We start from the raw sequence: 21040 nt of genomic DNA, 5'->3' as shown, positions 1-21040 counted from the left end.
GCCATTCTTTTTCTACCCATGTACAAAAGTCAAGAAAAAAACATGAATTTAATTGATTTTGACTAGATATATATTCATGGACTGCAGGTACATGAAGCAAAGAAAGATGTTATAGCTACAGTAGAGTCTCACTTATCCAACATAAATGGGCCGGCAGAATGTTGGATAAGTGAATATGTTGGATAATAAGGAGGCATTAAGGAAAAGCCTATTAAACATCAAATTAGGTTATGATTTTACAAATGAAGCACCAAAACATCATGTTAGACAACAAATTTGGCAGAAAAAGTAGTTCAATACGCAGTAATGCTATGTAGTAATTACTGTGTTTATGAATTTAGCACCAAAATCTCATGATATATTGAAAACATTGACTACAAAAATGTGTTGGATAATCCAGAATGTTGGATAAGCGAGTGTTGGATAAGTGAGACTCTACTGTACTTAGACTTTGTGTTTTCTCTTTCAATAATCTGGGAGGGGGGCAGAGTAAAGTAGACTAGATCATCCCTCTCATTTTATTCCTTAAAAGGAAGAGAAAAGACTTCCCTGAAATCATGGCAAAGAAGAATATTGATCTTGGGCATTGCCATAAGATCCTGATAGTGATTTCCTTAGAGGAAAGATTAATAGGAGCCTGAGGATAATCTTGATAATCTTCATCTAGATTTCTTCTAGGGATGTAAGGAGTGAACAAATTGAGAATCACTTGGGGAAGGGAGCAAACAACTCCAGAGCGCTTATTTTAAGGTGGGATGGGAACAATTTTATTTATCCTTTTTAGATTGTTTTAGTGACATGAAAGTGTGGGTGTTTGGGGGCAGATTTTAAATGTGCCTTAATAGTCCTTTTGTTGCCATTCATCACCTTGCATGCAACTTCAATGGTATTTTTTTAAAATACACTTTTACTATCTCTAATTTACTGTAGTTATATTTTTCCTTTGTGTAGACCTGGGATTTTCAATAGCGAAGTTTCCTCTCTCTCTCTCTCTCTCTCTCTCTCTCTCTCTCTCTCTATATATATATATATATATATATATATATATATATCTCAAAATGAAAGTGGTATAGGTGGAGACTACCTATCCCCATGTGATAGTTCAGTAAACAGCAGATTTGCTTAGAAATTAATGGAGTCCATCATATGCGATGGTGGTTAATAAATTATCTGGTTTTCTTATAAACAGAAAGGCATGAAACACTATGGTAAGAAGATTATTCCCTGCAATTTCTGCCCCAAGTGGGATGAGGTCCCATTCCTGATTCAGACTGAGGCCACTTCAACTATCACTAACAAAACTAATAATTTAAATTATGTCTAGAAATGGATATGAGTCTGTAGAGCTGCTTCAAACTGCTAAAGTGTGTTTTGACTAATCAACCCTTGATAGTAGTTTATTTTATATATTCTGAACCAATTTCAGTTTTTAATAACCTTCAATAATAATAGTAATAATAATAGTCATGCACTGAACATTTCTGCAATCTAGCTTTAGATGCTGAAGATCATAGAAACAGGTGTTCTTTTAACTCCAGAGGATTCTGGTGAGATCACTTTTACTAGAAATAATAAATGACACAAAAGGAATATCATATGCACCATGTAATCTCGATAGCCTAGAAAACAGAAATAATGATGAAGAAAATTGAGAGGGGGGGGGAGCAGGAGAGCTCCTATAAACAAAGGTGTGAACTCTAAATACTCTTAGTTGCAATAATGAAGATGGGGAAATAAGATCAGGACATTTTCAGTTTGTTTAGAGAAGTGGATACACAAGATTCTAGGCAAAACTTTGCTTTAAGTAGCCATACTTTTTTCGCTGCATTTGTATCAGTCTCCAACTTCATTAACCAGAAGATGAGCACCAATAAACTGAACATAAAGGTTGACAAAGTTGTTGTATTATAGGAAAATGGTTCCTGGGTCTAGGAATTCAGTGTTTGGCCTATTCCAGATGGGGCTGCAGTGCCCTTGAAGACCACAACTTGTGACCAATTCTTTGATCCAGTAGTTCCACTAAAGACCCATATGACCATGGTAGCATTTGCTGGTTTCAGCTGGTTCTCTGGGTACAGTCTTGTATAACGATAGCCTTGCTGCATGCGCTTATAAAACTTACTTGTTTAAGTAACATAGACAAATGTCATTCCTATTCTTAAATAAGTTATGTATTTCCAAAATAAATGCATAAATAAAAAATAGAGTTCATTCTCTATTAGTGTAGCTTTGGAAAATCCTTTTAAGAAGGATAATCATAGAATCATAGAATCATAGAATAGTAGAGTTGGAAGAGACCACATGGGCCATCTAGTCCAACCCCCTGCTAAGAAGCAGGAAATCGCATTCAAAGCACCCCCGACAGATGGCCATCCAGCCTCTGCTTAAAAGCCTCCAAGGAAGGAGCCTCCACCACGGCCCCGGGGAGAGAGTTCCACTGTCGAACAGCTCTCACAGTGAGGAAGTTCTTCCTGATGTTCAGGTGGAATCTCCTTTCCTGTAGTTTGAAGCCATTGTTCCGTGTCCTAGTCTGCAGGGCAGCAGAAAACAAGCTTGCTCCCTCTTCCCTATGACTTCCCTTCACGTATTTGTACATGGCTATCATGTCTCCTCTCAGCCTTCTCTTCTGCAGGCTAAACATGCCCAGCTCTTTAAGCCGCTCCTCATAGGGCTTGTTCTCCAGACCCTTAATCATTTTAGTCGCCCTCCTCTGGACGCTTTCCAGCTTGTCAACATCTCCCTTCAACTGTGGTGCCCAAAATTGGGCACAGTATTCCAGGTGTGGTCTGACCAAGGCAGAATAGAGGGGGAGCATAACTTCCCTGGATCTAGACGCTATTCCCCTATTGATGCAGGCCAGAATCCCATTGGCTTTTTTAGCTGCTGCATCACATTGTTGGCTCATGTTTAACTTTTTGTCCACGAGGACTCCAAGGTCTTTTTCGCACACACTGCTGTCAAGCCAGGCGTCCCCCATTCTGTATCTTTGATTTCCATTTTTTCTGCCGAAGTGAAGTATCTTGCATTTGTCCCTGTTGAACTTCATTTTGTTAGTTTTGGCCCATCTCTCTAGTCTGTCAAGATCGTTTTGAATTCTGCTCCTGTCTTCTGGAGTGTTAGCTATCCCTCCCAGTTTTGTGTCGTCTGCAAACTTGATGATCGTGCCTTCTAACCCTTCGTCTAAGTCGTTAATAAAGATGTTGAACAGAACCGGGCCCAGGACGGAGCCCTGCGGCACTCCACTTGTCACTTCTTTCCATGATGAAGACGACGCATTGGTGAGCACCCTTTGGGTTCGTTCGCTTAGCCAATTACAGACCCACCTAACCGTAGTTTTGTCTAGCCCACATTTTACTAGTTTGTTTGCCAGAAGGTCATGGGGGACTTTGTCGAAGGCCTTACTGAAATCCAGGTACGCTACATCCCCAGCATTCCCTGTATCGACCCAACTCGTAACTCTATCGAAAAAAGAGATCAGATTAGTCTGGCATGACTTGTTTTTGGTAAATCCGTGTTGACTATTAGCAATGACCGCATTTGTTTCTAAGTGTTCGCAGACGACTTCCTTAATGATCTTTTCCAGAATTTTGCCTGGTATTGATGTGAGGCTGACCGGACGGTAATTGTTTGGGTCGTTCTTTTTTCCCTTCTTGAAGATAGGGACCACATTTGCCCTCCTCCAATCTGCTGGGACTTCTCCCGTTCTCCAAGAACTCTCGAAGATAATTGCCAGTGCCAATTATGAGCACCAGCCTTGCCTTCTTTTCAGCGCCAAGCAAAATGTTTCTTTTTACCAAGCCATTGAATATTTTCAAGTAATAGATTTGTTTATTTTCTGGTTGAATAGATTTTATGCCTCTTATTTTAGCCTTCTTACTACATTGCATGTATCATGTTATATTGTTATACATCCTGAGATCTATTATGAATGAAAAATAGTTTATAATACAGATAGGTTATGTTGAAAGTTATGGAGCTTATGAGATTTCTGCAGTTAAGGTAGTGCACAATACAGAGGGCCTTTATGTGAAAAATGTTTACTGCCATGTTACACACTTACCTGAGTTCAGTTAGACTTGTTTTTGACTAGACATGCATGGAATTGTATATATTAGATTTTCTGGAATAAAACCAGGAAGAAGACATTTATTATGGGGGTAGGAAGGAGGACAAATAGAAAACATTAGAATTTAAAATCTATGAAGTTGATTATACCTATCTTTAAAAGATTTCTGTATTTTGAAGATCTGTTTTCATCATGAGGGAAGTAATAGCCAATGGAATAGATATGATTGAAGAAAGACATTTGAATAGAAAATTCAGAGAGTGGAAAAGAAGAGAGAAAATTCTTTGCTCTGCAGAAGGCTTTTGTACAAGACAGATGAACAACTTGAAAAGAAAAATATCTGATTTTTAAAAGATACAGGTATATATTGGTCATAATATAGCTGTACTTCTTTTCAAATGGTCATCTCTAGTTTCTTAAATATGGTTATCATGATTCTTTCTGAATGGGTAGATGACCACTGGAATGCACTTTGTTCTTTATCTCAAAAACTAGAACTGATAGGGAAGTTATCATTGCCTTATTGGGTGTGAATATTCAGGATGCATATTTGCAAGTGCAAAATGTCCCATTACCTTAAACACTTCCAACAACAAGAAGAAAAGAAACACATTGGACAGACATTATTTTCTTAGCACTTATTTCATTTGCTGTAGATATTAATATACAGTAGAGTCTCACTTATCCAACACTCGCTTATCCAACGTTCTGGATTATCCAACACATTTTTGTAGTCAATGTTTTCAATATATCGTGATATTTTGGTGCTAAATTCATAAATATAGTAATTACTACATAGCATTACTGCGTATTGAACTACCTTTTCTGTCAAATTTGTTGTATAACATGATGTTTTGGTGCTTAATTTGTAAAATCATAAACTAACTTTTCCTTAATGCCTCATTATCCAACATATTCGCTTATCCAACGTTCTGTCGGCCTGTTTATGTTGGATAAGTAAGACTCTACTGTATGATCATTGCATACAAATTGCAAAGTTATTGGTTACCTGGAAATCTAAGAAGGAGATTTTCAGAGTTAACTCTCACAGAGAACATACCATTATCATTATATTGATACCTATCTGGCTCAACTGTACATGTGAACTGCCATGCTTTACTGTGCTGAATATGACCACCCTTGTAAAGCTTGCAACATAATTACCTTCAGTCTTCTAGTTTTATATCCATTAGATGCTGCTCTTATTTTTGAGGTGGAGCAAGCAACAGAGAGGGAGAGGGAGAAGGGGGGAGGGTAGCTCACTTGTTATAGATACCAAAGGTCTGTCTGACCTCCATGTTCAACTGAGTAAATTTAAAGTCAGAGGAACTTAGTTTTACAAAAATGAAAAAGGAAATGTGGCATCATGCTAACTGGTTTGTATTATTTGTGGAAGAGATAATGTGATTAACAGGTGGGGGTGACATGTTCAAACACTGATATCCCAAATTCAAATACTGATGTCTCCAATTCGACGGACCAGATAGCTACTAATAGGAAGGATCACTGCTAAGGATCCAGGAAAGTCATTGTCAGTCAAAGGAAACAATATTGGATTAAATGCACAAATTATCTGACTTTATATTAAGCAAATTCCTATATTTTCTCAAAGTAATTTATTTGGAATTCCCAAATCACTTGTGCCAGTGAGGAGCTTTTACAAGGCTTTGTTATTATGTGCCTTATGGTGACCTTAAGACAAATCTGTCACAGGATTTTCTTGACAAGATTTAGACACAGGGATTGCCATTTCCTTTCCTTGTTGCTTAGAGTGTGCAACTTACCCAAAGTCATCCAGTGGGTTTCCAAGGTCGACTGGGGATTTGAACCCTGGTATCCAGCACCAGACTCAAATACTCAAACAGCGACACACTTTCCATTCTTCAAATGAATTGGGTGTCATAAAAGAGAGCCCACACCTTCTAAGATTTTTGGTGCAACAATATAGTTGTCCTTTTAACTTCAAGAGGGAAATTTTATTCTTGCCTCAGAATGATAGGAGGGGAGCAGAAGTTCACATTGAGGACCTTTAGGACAAGAAACTGAGAGTGTGGAGAAGAAACCATAGTGAGAGAACTACACATATAAGCATCAGCAAACAGACAACCTGCCCTCCTCCGTTCATGCACACACAGCAGTCAATGTCTAATGGAATTCATTTTTTCAATATTCTGAATGTATATGTCAGCTAAAAAAAGGTCTTGGGCCTCCTTTCCTACGTGTTCTTTTAGAACTAGAAAGCATAATTTGTAGATACGATAATATGTTCAGTCAAATTACTCTCTACAAAATTGGGATATTTTCTAGCCTTTTGGATGATATCAACATTTGTGTTATTTCCCATTGGATATGTTCATCAATTACTCAAGAGCATGCTAATTATTCAACAATATATCCTCAGAGAAGTTGAACATTTCATAGAAATCATTAACATGATGCTGCTAAAAAGTTAGTCTCTCAGTCATCTACAACAAAGTCCTTTTATGGAAGTCCACTGCATTATATCATAGAAGAAAGATCCTGGGCTATTATCCCTGACTACATATAACTCCCTTTGTAAATAATTCAATTTTGAGCCAGAATTCAAAGAACTTCGAAACCAACTGGTAATCCCTTCAGCTTCATAATTAAATGAGCCTTGTAGGTGTATGTTTGCTGTCCAGCCTTTGGACTAAAGAAACCACACAGAGATATGGATTGAAATATGGTTGACTTTTTAAACTGTCACTTATTTGAATATTTTCTTTGATATATTGTAAGGTGGTAAGCAATCTAGCACAGGCGCAGCTGGGACAGTTGGTCTCTACCCAGACCTCCTCCTCAGCTTCTCCTTGACAAAGACATCTGAAATCCTGAGAGGAATCCTTTCCAAGTTTTTGTGGCTCCCAAGTCAGAAATTTTCTGGAAGGCCAACCTTCAGGTTTTTACCCACAGGTTCCCCAACCTCTTGAGAGAGCAGAAACCTGAGGTCACCTTCAAACATAGGTGCTCCCCCATCCTTTACCACTTAGTAACAAAATTTCCTAAATGGGGGCAGTAGGTTCTCATGGAACTCTTTTCTTCCCGCAATAAACAAAGATAATGCCAGGACTAGTGCTGCTTTAAATAGCACTTAGCATCAGGACATACTTTCATGTAGCCTTCTCTATAGAAGGCCAACAAAATGACCTTCCCCTACTATAACGCTCTGGTGGGATAAATCAAATACTTTATCCATGTGAGTCATAATAAGCACAATAAGCATTGTTGGTTGTTCATAGCAGGCTATGCAAGAATTTAGCCTATAGAAGAGAAGGTTGAGAGGAGACATGATTGTCATGTTTATTTGAAATGCAGTCATAAGAAAGAGGGACCAGGCTTTTTTGTGTTGCCCGGAGACTAGGGCACAGAGCAATGGGCTCAAATTACAAGAAAGGAGATTCCTCCTGAACATTAGGAAGAACTTCCTGACCATAAGACCTGTTCAACAGTGGAACTCTCTGCCTCAGAATGTGGTGGACATTCCTTTTTTTGGAGACTTAAACAGAGGCTGGATGGCAATCTGTCAGAGGTGCTTTGAGTGTGCTTCCCCTGTATGACAGGAAGTTGGATTTCCCAAGTGATATCGTCCAACTCTGTTAGTTTATGATTTTAACAATCTGCTGCCTGTAACAACCCTACATCTATTGTTTTCTGCAAGTGAATTTCAGTGAATCTGCATAATGCTGTAGTACTATGATACAATTTTAGTGGTACATGCTCCGAGGATATCTTTCTAGTGGTAGTTTAGTGCTCAGTACAGAAAGCAGTACACAAACCAGATCATATAGATAAATGCATGGAAGAGGGGAGGGGAGAGAAAGATGTCATGGACTGGGAAATGGCAAACTGGATGGCACCTACAATTGTCATGGTACCTAGCCATCCCTGAAATCTAATGGCCATTATTCCCAAATATCTCATAATTATTAGCACATAAAAGAGTGCCATTTTCCAACCTTGAGGAACAATTTGTTTATTTTCTAAACCGGAGCATCGTGTTTTCAATATATAACAATTCACATAAATGAACTTAAATGTTGTGATTGCATCCCCTCATTTAAAAAAAAAAACATTCACAATTTTGCTAATCTATTGCTTTTTGATCCATAGGTTCAGAGTACTTCATGGATGCCTCATCCGTCATATGTTATGCAACCAACTGTAAGTGAGAACGTATATACATTTTCCTTTTCATATATTGGGAGTTAGTTGAATTTGTTTTTCCCCTAATTATAACAAATTGTTACCTTTCATTCATATCCACTGATATTTTACTGAACTTAACTGGTATTTTATAGCAGAAAAGTCCTTGCTGCAGTGTGTGGAATAGTTATGAGTTGCTAAGAGATTATATACATCTCTTTCAAGCCCATTTTATAACCTTCACTCATGAATTTCCAACAACATCCATAGTACCTTCCAGAAGCAATTCTGTTGATATACATGGGATGCAGGCAGGGCCATAGCTGGGGGGGGGGGGGGAGTCACACACACACCCCGGAAATGTGTCAGGTTAAAAAAACTTGGTTTGTTCATACATTGGTTAAACAGTTAAAATTCATGAGTACACCAGGTTTCGGGAGGAGGGGTTGAACCCTTAACCCCCCCCCCCCCTCTGGCTATGGTCCTGGATGAAGGGTCACCAATCTCTGGAAAAAGCTTCCCAACACCAAAAGTAGAATTCCAGAAGTTTAAAGTACTTTTTCAGTACAAGTGAGACTAATGGTGGTTCTTAGTGAAAGAACTCCCCTTCCCCCAACCAATCCAGGGCTGTACACCTTAATTTATATTATGTTGATTATGTGGATTTTTGTACATTTAAGTGAACAACTCAAATACAGGGATATAATTCTTCTGTAATTTTGTTTTTAAAGTAATTTTAATTTTATTTTTCCCACTGGAAAAAAGTCTTCTTACACTGTAAAATTTTTGAGGAGTATATACATTTGAGTACTTATTCTGTGCAAAACTGACAATTTCAAACTAGAATTAGGTATTTAATATGGAATTAGAAAGGTAAGCAACATGATTATTTGGATTTTGTCCTATGTATCATTTCTGTGCTTGTGACTAACAATAATTTCATTCATATGTTGAAATTATTCATATTTTGAGGCCATGTAGGTAGTCACAATATCCTAGACCTGAGTACTAACACTTGCCTTGGGAAGAGGCCAGAGCTGAATGGCACAGCATGGATTTTGCTTATAAAAGTTTTCACATTCATTCCTTGGTGTTTGCCTTTCAATTGTCTAAATAATGGAAAGACTTCAGAGAACTAGGAAAGTTGTTCTTACTGGTCAGGGTACTTTAACCAGCCTGACCAACATAACTTTGCATTTAAATATTCTTGTTAACAGGTTCCTGCATTGTTAGGTGCATACTTTTATAAGCAAGGCAGTTCCAGGTGATAATTATTTATTATTTCCTTCTTTCATTAAAATATATAGAGAGCATTGAGTGGTAATTGTGATCTTGACAGTTTACACATACACATAAAGTCACACATTTTACAATAAAAACAAAGAATGCAGACAAAGCCTTATCAAGTTGAACATGAAATTATTGGAATACGTAGAGTTAGTTATGACATTTATGTTGCAAAAGCAAAACAATAAAAACAAAAACTAAGAACTGAACACCTGCCAAAAGAGGAAAGCTTTATGTTGAGAATTTCATATTTAGAGGAGGGGATTAATACTGGAAAAAATGCATTATTTGCTACACAACCATTCCATTAATATAGGAGGTAGTACCCAGAGATAAATGACTGAGGCTTACTGTAATAATTGGGTAGGAACATGTGGAAGAAGAGATGACTTTAGATTTTGAAGCCTAAGTGTTGTGGACTACTCTTCTGCTTCTAAGGAGGAGGTAGAACATGAGGCTGAAGAGGTAGCACTTGGGGATTTGGGACCAAGTGTTGAGGAGGAAGGTTGGTTGCTGCCAGCACTGAGTACTGGCTTCGCTGCTAATTTATAGCTCTGAGCTCCCAGCACAGATGTTCCTAGGGCAAGGTCTGATTGCTCAGCATTTTTGCCATAATTCTAGCTGACCTTCTCCTTCCTTCTTTTTCCCTTCTTTTTCTAAAAATATAGGGACTTGTAGTATGTCTTCCTTGCCTTCTCCTTCTTCCTCAACACTTGGCCCCAAATCCCCAAGTGCTCTTCAGCCTCCTGTTCTACTTCTTCCTCAGAAGTAGAAGAATAGTCCACAACACTAAGACATTTAGGACTTTGAGGTTTAGTACCAAAATGTTACACTAAGTATATGATTGAGACTGTTAACTAGTCAGTGATCCTCTGGATTTTATGCAATTAACTTTGGTCTCTCATTGGGACTGTGCTTTCCTAAGTAGCACCTTCCATTCTGATGATATTTTGAAGAATGTTCTGTTCTTATTTAATGTAATGATGATAAGAGAATTGCTACAGAAAATATAGTTTATGTAGGCTATGAACTGGGGAGAACAACAAAATTACAAATGTATATTCCCACTTGCCAGGATGAACAAATCTGCTACTATTTTGGTAATATTTCAATTGCTTTTTTATATAAAAAAGAACTTTTATAGTTCACATAGAAACGATATAGGAAGAAACCTTACTAAACTGCAAGAATATTCAGTGGGATGTAAGCAGTGAATTGCAGCTGGCATTTTGATTTTATGTTCAGGGTAGATTACCTGTCATGATACCACAATATAATATGGAACATAACTTTATAGGCTATGGTTGCAAATGGGATTGGTCCAATATGGGTCCCAGAGGTGGACATCAACCAACCTGCTTCTTGGTTGATGAGTCTGATGCACCAGCCTGCTTCTTGTAACCCTTGGTGTGTCAGGAGAGAAACGCATGTGGGTCTAAGCTTCCTGATGATAGCCTTTGCTACCACTAAGCAGTGGTGTAAAGACGTCTGTGGCGAGGGCCAGACCAGCCCCCACCACACACATGATCCTGTAAGGGGACCCCCTTATCATTAGCAGTGCCCAAGGGGTGCCCTAGATCCAGGGCCAACGACAACTGCCCTCAAAGCTGTGATGATACATGAAACAAACATAGTGACATATGAGTATAATGCCACAACAAAACAACAAAATACAATACAGGAAGTGTGACTGTGATGGTTTGCAACAGACGAGTGCTGAGAGTTTACAAAGGCATTTTCTTGAAACCACCTACATGGCTCCACTGAAATTCATTCTCATTGGCTGCCAGTTCCTCCTTTCCCCCAGGCCAGCAATATGCCTGGATCCCTGAGGGAAGGACACATACTGCAGAGGAGCAGTAATGGTGGACAGAATGCTTTAAATCTCTCCAGCTCTGATAATGATCTACTGCAATTTAACTGGTCAACCTCATTGACAAGAACTGAGGATATCCCTCCCCTTTTTCATGGAAATAAATATATACATTCTATATAAGATGGTGGTAAAAGTTGTTGCATTGTGGTATTGGGGTTTCAGCAAAAAAAATCTTCTCTGGATAAAATAAACAAATGGTGAACTTATGTGAACCATCTGCTATATTCAACATTGCCTTCTCCTATTTAACATTTCACATTTATGTTTGTTAATTAATATTGAACTACTAGTACTTTACCTTTGTTTAACTTTGTTTTCTGGTGTGCTTTGATGACCAAACATGACATTTGATAAAACACTAGCTTACCAAAAAGGTATCAGGTACCAGATGAAATCCTTTGTTGATCTGAAGCCTTGATTGTTTCTCTGCTTTAGGTTCAACAGAAGTGGGTCAGCTCCAATCTATAAGAGTGTGCAAAATCACATTCCTATTTCACTGGACAATTTTTGTCTGCTTGATTTGGAGAGACAGGGGAGACTAACAGGAAAGTGCAAAATACAAGATTTCTGGAGCATCAGCTCTTTTCTCAGCATAAGTATTCAACATTGTCATAATCGTTTTATTTTTTAAGATGCCCATCTGCTAACATATTATATTTTGCTAGTGAGTTTTGCTCTCCATGAAATTGAGGGAACAGCATTTAGTGGCTAGTGGTAAATATGCGTAGAATAGACATAATTTCCTCATCCAGATATAGAGCAGCCTGGCTCATCCAACAACAATGTTGCTCCCTGAGTTAGATTTTTAAGTCCCCTTTCTTCCCTCCCAAAGCCTGCAGTGCTCTCATCATGGTACAGAGAATCCAACTGAAATTATCAATATAAATTCCTGCTACTAAACCTGCATACAAGATTCATTTATTTCCTTAAAAGGCTAGAGAGGAGGTCAGCACTTTAAGCGATGCATTTCTCCACCTATATGTATTCTTCCCTCCAGGTCTACAGGTAGAAATGGTATTTTGTCCACTATAGAATTATGATGTCTGCAATTTCTTTACTCATCCCAGTATGACGGGATGCCTTTAGGAAGGCAGAAGTCTTTCTCGCTTGCTCCATTGTGTTAGTTCCTTGGCATCTGTGTCTGTGTGTTTTTGATGGGGAATACCCCTGTTTATCAGCTGACCTTTCCCTCTTCTTTGCTGTCAACCTCTTTAATCATAGAATCATAGAATAGTAGGGTTGGAAGAGACCTCATGGGCCATCCAGTCCAACCCGCCGCTAAGAAGCAGGAAAACGCATTCAAAGCACCCCCGACATATGGACATCCAGCCTCTATTTAAAAGCCTCCAAAGAAGGAGCCTCCACCACAGTCCGGGAGAGAGAGTTCCACTGCCGAACAGCCCTCACAGTGAGGAAGTTCTTCCTGGTGTTCAGGTGGAATCTCCTTTCCTGTAGTTTGAAGCCATTGTTCCGTGTCCTAGTCTGCAGGGCAGCAGAAAACAAGCTTGCTCCCTCCTCCCTATGACTTCCCTTCACGTATTTGTACATGGCCATCATGTCTCCTCTCAGCCTTCTCTTCTGCAGGCTAAACATGCCCAGCTCTTTAAGCCGCTCCTCATAGGGCTTGTTCTCCAGACCCTTAATCATTTTAGTCGCCCTCCTCTGGACCCTTTCCAGTTTGTCAACATCTCTCTTCAACTGTGGTGCCCAAAATTGGACACAGTATTCCAGGTGTGGTCTGACCAAGGCAGAATAGAGGGGGAGCATGACTTCCCTGGATCTAGACGCTATACCCCTATTTATGCAGGCCATAATCCCGTTGGCTTTTTTAGCTGCCGCATCACATTGTTGGCTCATGTTTAACTTGTCCACGAGGACTGCAAGGTCTTTTTTACATACACTGCTGTCAAGCCAGGCATCCCCCAGAAAAGATACCTACAGAAAATGTACAAAGGGGGGATTGATTTTTGATTCATATATAAAGATTATTTTTATACTTTTTTGCAGCTACAGAGACTCGACTATAATATTTGTACAGTTTTTTATGAGTGAATAAGCAAGAACCTTTTTTTAAAAAAAAAAAGAATTATGAGTCACGTTTTTAAAAAACCCTCACAGTAGTGAGTGAAGTTTCTGAAGCTAAGAAACTTATTTTGAGTCTTAAGCAGTCAGCAGTAAAGGGCATAGGGTTTTACAAATCAAACTCAACCATTTCTTGATCCCTCGGGGGGGGGGGGGTGTGAGTCTGAGTGAGAAAAGATCTACCCTAGCAAACTTTTTATATCATTATCCCAATGGGATATTGAGCACGGTGATCAGATCATGATATGAATAAGCATAACAGTACCAGTAAGGCCTTCTCGCGGACCACCCTGAGAATTTCCACCTACATGCATGCCTCTCAGAGAACCTTTGACTGGAGCTGGAAATTCTCATGTGATTGCACTGGGTATCTGTTCTGCAGAATGGCATAAGGAAACAGCAGTGGTTTCCCCATCTCTACCTTTTTATGGTTTGTTGTGATCAAGAAAATCAAAGTGCTCTTCCAGCAGGCACCAGCCAATCCCTCTGCAATGCCAGAAATACAGCTTAATGGTGTAACATTAGAAAATGTTGACCATTTCCACTACCTTGGCAGCCACCTCTCCACAAAAGTCAACATTGACACTGAAATACAACACCGCCTGAGCTCTGCAAGTGCAGCATTCTTCCGAATGAAGCAGAGAGTGTTTGAGGATCGGGACATCTGTAGGGATACCAAGGTGCTTGTTTATAAAGCTATTGTCCTCCCAACCTTGTTATACGCCTGCAGAACATGGACTGTCTACAGACGTCACACGCAACTCCTGGAACGATTCCACCAGTGTTGCCTCCGAAAAATCCTGCAAATCTTTTGGGAAGACAAGCAGGCAAATTTCAGCATGCTGGAAGAAGCAAAGACCACCAGCATTGAAGTGATGCTCCTACACCATCAACTCTGCTGGATTGGCCATGTTGTCCGAATGCCCAATCACCATCTCCCAAATCAGTTACTGTACTCTCAACTCAAGAATGGAAAACGGAATGTTGGTGGACAGGAAAAGAAATGTAAAGATGGGCTTAAAGCTAACTTCAAAAAACTGTGGCATAGACACTGAGAATTGGGAAGGCCTTGCCCCTGAGCACTCTAGCTGGAGGTCAGCTGTGACCAGCAGTGCAGTGGAATTCGAAGAGGCACAAATGGAGGGCAAAAAGGAGAAATGTGCCAAGAGTAAGGTGCGTCAAGCCAACCCTGACTGGGACTGCCTTCCACCTGGAAACAGATGCCCTAACTGTAGAAGAACATGCGGGTCAAGCTATTCTCCACAGTCATCTACATACCCACTGCCAAGACACTACACTTGGAGGGCCATCATACTTGAACATCGAGAAATCTCCTAAAGTATGGTTTGTTGCTTTTTGTCAATTAACCTGCTTCTATCTTAAATTCCTCATTGTTTACAGTTCTGTTCACCTGAGCTTACCAGGGTTGTAATCAATATTTGTTGTCAGCAAGTAGGTCAACATCAAAATTCCTGTTAGGATTCTCTTATGTTTTGGAATTTCAGCAAATTTAAAAATGGATTAATATGCAGGTGGTTTTGTAATCTGTCTTTATTCACATCTGTTTATCAGTCTAACTGTTTGGTGGACTTTTATTTTTCTCTCTACTCAGACATAGAGATTATTTAACTCTCCATTTGGTTCTCATGTTATTCCAGCTTAGTCTCTTGTTTTCCTGACTAGTAACAGAAAGATGGTTTCCGTGTTGCTTCAACTACTACAGGCTTATGAATAATTTAAATGCAAAACACTCTTTACTATAAATTATGGTGAAATATTTTTAGCATCTTACATCTATTTCAGTTTCAAACATTTGCGAAAACCCAGTTGTTAATCTCAACCAGAATAGACCCTTGAATCAATTGATATTTCATGAATCAACAGTCATTCATTGAATCTACTCTAATTGAGACTAGCACTGGATTTAGACCAATATTTGAAATTGAAATAGACGTGATACCAAAAATATTACATCCGATGTTCCAAATAGAGTACACTCACTGAATCAATGGAATTTTTACAAGAATGATTAAATTCCACTGACTGAATGAGTTTAATTTAGTTGAGACTAGCAATTATATCTAGGTCAATGTGTTAGCATGTAGAGTCAGATGACACATTTTACAGCTCCATATTCCTTAAATATTTCAGTCTCTTATATGTCTGCATGAGACTAATTTCTATAGAAAATGATAGGAGTGACTTCTGGAAGGGAATGGTTTTATTACCACTTTAACTAGTTTCTTTTTAATTTTAATATGCAGAGATCTCATCCATATTTCCTGGGTTAGTATGCACATTCTCACATTCTTGCACTTTTCTAAATATTGCACCTCCACTTTAAAAATGCATGTAAAATATGTAAATAGCAAGAACTGCATGCAGTAATGAATACATCAAGAGTCTTAACATAGAAAAAAAAGCCCAGTTTGGTTGCAAAAATATTATGGGGACTGTATGCAAAAAGGTTTTTAATTGCAATTATGTGAACCCAAATTATAACTAATTTGTGTTGGAAAAATTCTCAAAATATGAAAAGCAAACAACACAGATCTAGTTATCTCTAGTTAGTGGCCTTTTCTTAGACTTTACAGTTTTCTGACAATTCCTTATAGTCAAGATGCCACATTGTTCTTCTTACACCATGTTAGATAATTATTTCAAATGTCTCTTCAACTGGGACTAAAGTTTTCATTTCTGTTTTAAGATTCAGGATGTCATTGAGGTGATTCTGTCATGAATCTGACCACAAGTTCCCAGTTAAATTATATTAACTAAACATTGTCCCCTCCCCCAATGACGAAATAAAGAGACCAGATAAACGAAGTATGGTATAAAGGGCCAGGTTTTGATTTTTTAAAACTATTTAACTGTTGCGACCTGCAGGAAAAAGGAGTTAAATCCATCTGATGGTTATAATGAAGGCTAGGTGTCAACATTGGGACTACCTCCATATATCTCTCCTAGGCCAACACCAAACCCCAAGGGTAATCCAAATTATCATGGTTACTTGCCCCAGCCATTTAATGGAAGGTCTTCCTGAGGGCACTCCCTCCCAAACCACAGATTTTTTCAAGAGTGAGAAACCCCCATTCTAGCCCCAAGGGGGAGCCCCCTTTCCAGCAATCAAGTCCCAGAACCCAGAGAAGCTGTTCCAGAGGTCCACCCTTCACTCACAAAGAGAGTGTCATGACGCTTACCCAATCTACTTTAAGATTTTTAACATGCCAGTGACAAATTATTTACATGACACCACCAAATGCTAACTATCACAATCTAACAGAGACAGTATGGGGTAGACAAAAAAAGAAACCCTGGAGAAAAAAAATCCTGCACGACACTGATGCAATCAACCTTAAACTCACACTGACCTGAGGGTGGGTGGCTCAGACCAAAGGAAAGGGGCAAGCACAAGGCAGCCATGCTTATATAGGTTGCTGCAGCCCCTTGCCACATGATAGGAGAAAGAGGCTTCAAGGCAACCTCTTACCATCGGCCCAGACGGTCTCTATATATGCAGGGGCCCAACCCCGCTTGCCTCAGGCTTCACTGTTGAGGCTTCTGGTGGGACAAGTCTTCAGAGCAAAGCTGTCCTTTTTCAATTATTAAAATGTTTTACATTTTAATCTGTACATTGACTTTTCTATTTACTATGTTCTTCTTGGGTGCTATCTGTAACTCATACCTATAGTGACGTGCACCTTTTGTTGGAAACCCAGTAGTTATTTTTTCATGGTAGTCCCACCCTCCTCACAAATAACCTGTCTTAGACACTTCTTGCCAAAAACCCTCTGTCCTTTTTTCTGCCACTGCAAGACCAGCATCATTTGGAAGTATTCCTAACATTCATTCTCTGACTTTGCACTATCATGACTTTCCTGTTGGGTAATGGAGCCCCGGTGGCGAAGTGTGTGAAAGCACTGAGCTGCTGAACTTGCAGACCAAAAGGTCCCAGGTTCAAACCCCAGGAGCGGCGTGAGCTCCAGCTTCAGCCAACCTAGCAGTTTGAAAACATGCCAATGTGAGTAGATCAATAGGTACTGCTCCCGCGGGAAGGTAACGGCGCTCCATGCAGTCATACCGGCCACATGACCTTGGAGGTGTCTATGGACAACACCGGCTCTTTGGCTTAGAAATGGAGATGAGCACCAACCCCTAGAGTCAGATATGACTAGACTTAACGTCAGGGGAAAACCTTTACCTTTTACTAATGAACTATGGTGAGATACCAGTGGCTTATGGCTTTCAAAAATGGACTTTAAATAGTGCTCCTGGTGCTGTGGGATAATTCTACAGATGGACAACCAATAATATTAATCCTTTACCTTGGAAAGGCACAGTAACACTATACATGGCTTTTGCAAGCATTCATACATCAGGCCAGGAAAAACATAGCCTCCATTCTCTGGAGAAAACTGACAAGACTGCTGATTTTGCCACCAGAAACTGGACACTGTTCATGCTATCAGTGGGAATTTAAGATTGTCCTAATCTGCATTCGGAATAGAAACATAGAGCTTGATCAATATTAATTCTTAGTGGCATGCATTTAATAATGGACAGGTTCATTGGCCTCCACAGTTCCACCATCAATCCCAACATAAAATCCTACTCCACCTCCATCCTTGCTATATCAAGAGCAACATTGGAGAGGCAGCCTATTGTATTCTCCCCCAAATCTAGTGTCATTAGCCAAAGACATCCCACTTTTAACAGGTGTTCAGTGCTTTTTTTGTTTCAACAGATGTAATCTAAACAACAAATTCACTTTCTTGACACTGCTTTGCACAGTGGATTTCTAAGCACCTTGCTCTATCAGATACCGACTGATTGTTACACATACATACATGTTTCTGGTTTCCAACTAGAAAACACTTCCAAATCTATTGTATACAGCCAAGACTTCTGATAAAGCATCATTTGCTCAGACCCACAAGATAGGTACTTAAGTCTTTTGGATTTATAACAGGCATTTCTCAACCTACAAGGAAATGATGAAGCAAATCAACAAAGTGAGATTAATACCCAGGAGCTATTTGTTGCAGAACAGTCCAAAAACACAAAATGACTGAAGGCCTTAAGTAGTTACCTGTATTCCCTAGCTAAGACCACTAAAATTCATCATCAGTGTGTTACAATCAATTCTAGAGAATACAGAATTCAGAACTTCTGGATGATAGATCTTTATTGGCTTACAGATGGTCTGCAAATTTTAAACAGATACTTAGAACAGAACATATAACATGAACATATAATATGGATAATCAGTGAACTCATGTATTGCTTTACATCTCAGTTTGGGACTGAGTACTGCTTTGGGACTCAGTACGGAACATCTGAGTACTAATATTTAACAATGCATAATGTGAAAAATTGGGATCACCATCAAAACGTTTATTGAACTTTAGTAGGTTCCAAGCTTTATGCTGTACAGGTACAAATAATCCAAATGTGTAAGTTTAGAGATGACCACTGAAAGACTCACACCTATATGTAAACAGCCTGTTCTTATTTGGATAATTTTGGTGATATATAAATTATAATGCTCACATTTCAATTATTTGAATGTGCAAGGGTGGACTGTATATATGAATAAAACCCCAACTTTTTATCTTAAATATTATGAATTAAGAATTTATTCGCATATAGATAAAAATATGTAGTAAACCAAAGCATAGACAGCTGTGTTTGGTGCCTAAAATGAAATTCACCTACAAAAAAACAAGCCAGCAAGACATAAAAAACTAACATCAATATTGTCAACTCATCTCTCAAAAAAGCTGTGCAAGTTTAGTTCTTTGAAAATTAGCTTATATAATGTAAACTGAAAGAGTTCAGCGGGATATTGTTTCAGTATTTCTTAAGCTGGAAACTCAAACACTGCCACTTTAAGAACTCTGATAATCTAAAAAGTAAATGACAATACATCTTTGGGACTAGCATATCAGACTGAGGTCACATTGTCTTCCCTACTTGGTTAGATCAATATCACTCGGCACCAAAAACTGTCCAGAATCAATCTAAGAATTGACTCATGGTTAGCCTTGATTCCCACTAACAGTTTCTCTGTGAAAATATGATTGTGTACCACTGTATACATAGAGCACAATAATCTTTTCTGTGATCAGTCTTTTTTAAGGAGCCATGATCACAAAGTTGACTTGGTCTTCTGTGCATAGAATTTGATTTATGTAAGTGAAGCCACAGCTGATACATAAGGCACATATTTTGTATAAATAATATTCCTTGCTCAAACTCATTGCCAAATTGACAAAATTGTTTTGAACTAGGTTTCTAAATAGCTTCATCTCTTAACATGCAGTTTTCTTGTACAAAGTGCAAAGTGTCATTTAGAATTAGTTACTAGGCTTGTCCGATCGATGGAAAAAATATTTCAATTCTCGTTTCTAAAGTAGGGGGTGCCGGCTCTTCGATATAGAAATTATTTCTTAATGTTTCACCCAAAAATTTTGGATATTTCCAAAAATTCGTAATGTTTCTAAAATGTTTCTAATATGGTGGACGCGCATGCGCAATCGACAAAAAACAGGAAACCGGGGGGACTTTTCTGGGGCTCTCCCGCCCTCATTTCTTGAGCTATTCTCATCAAATTTGGTACAGTGGGAGAACACATTCCACACTCTTTGCTCAACAAATTGCAGAATGTTTCCTGTCTCCTATGATTTTTGGCGAATTTTCATAACTTTTTATAATACACTATTTTTCAATATTTGAAGAAACCTGTTCCTGGTTTGAAAGTCTTATTTCCTGTTCAATTGGGTTCTTATCACTGTAAAAGTCCCTCTTCTACTTGTATAGACTTTGGATTAGAAATGCAGCACACGCCAAGCAATGCCTTGACAGGATTGGCAACGTCCTTTGGAAACTATAAATTGCTGTGGACCCTCTATTGAATCAAATCAATGTCTGACTTTGTGATTGCAGAAATAAAACTCAGCCCAAGGCTTGGGAATAGAAATGGAGCGTGAGGGAAGCAATGCCTTGGCGGGTGCCCCACGTCCTTTGGAAACTATTTCTTCCAATGTACCCTTTAGGTTTGAAAACAATGTGTGTCTTTGTGATTGCTGCAATAACACTCAGCCTGGGGGCTTGGGATTACAAACGGAGCGGGGGGGAAGCAGTGCACTTGCAGGAACGCAGATGTCCTTTGGAAACTATTATTTTCAAGTCCCCCCCCTTTCAGGATTGCAAAGAAGGACTGATGTGGTGATTGCTAAATACCAAAAAAGAAAACAGAAAGGCAAAAGGTCTCCCTCAGGAGTAGATGGAAAGCACCCCAAGCTCAGCACTAGCAGGGACGCAGACGTCCTTTGGAAAAAAAAGTTCCCTAAAACCAGCCACAGCAAGGACTGTGCCCCAAGCCCCCAGCCAATTTCCCCCCAAAAAAACACAATATCGAACCAGCAACAACAGAAACTCTACCCCCAGTCACTTAGCCCTCTCTCCCCCAAGCAAGCAAGCAGCTTCCCAGCGTGCGCGAAACACCCTCTCTCCTCGGTATCCCAACCCAGAATGGCTTGGCTCAGTTGGGGAGGGGATTTTTA

The 21040-nt window shown here is 39.2% G+C and overlaps 1 protein-coding gene across 7 annotated transcripts in view; it reads left to right on the top strand.

The window, feature by feature from the left end:
- Positions 1–21040, top strand: part of rbms3 (RNA binding motif single stranded interacting protein 3) — a 958643-nt gene that overhangs the window by 862770 nt on the left and 74833 nt on the right. For all 7 annotated transcript variants that reach the window (XM_062958203.1, XM_062958201.1, XM_062958202.1 and 4 more), the window contains one exon: positions 8198–8248. In XM_062958203.1, coding sequence (XP_062814273.1) covers positions 8198–8248 — 51 coding nt within the window. The remainder of the gene's footprint in view (positions 1–8197; positions 8249–21040) is intronic.

Source organism: Anolis carolinensis, chromosome 6 (assembly GCF_035594765.1).
Source record: "Anolis carolinensis isolate JA03-04 chromosome 6, rAnoCar3.1.pri, whole genome shotgun sequence".
Taxonomy (NCBI): Eukaryota; Metazoa; Chordata; class Lepidosauria; order Squamata; family Dactyloidae; genus Anolis; species Anolis carolinensis.
This window is presented reverse-complemented; position numbering and strand designations above follow the sequence as displayed.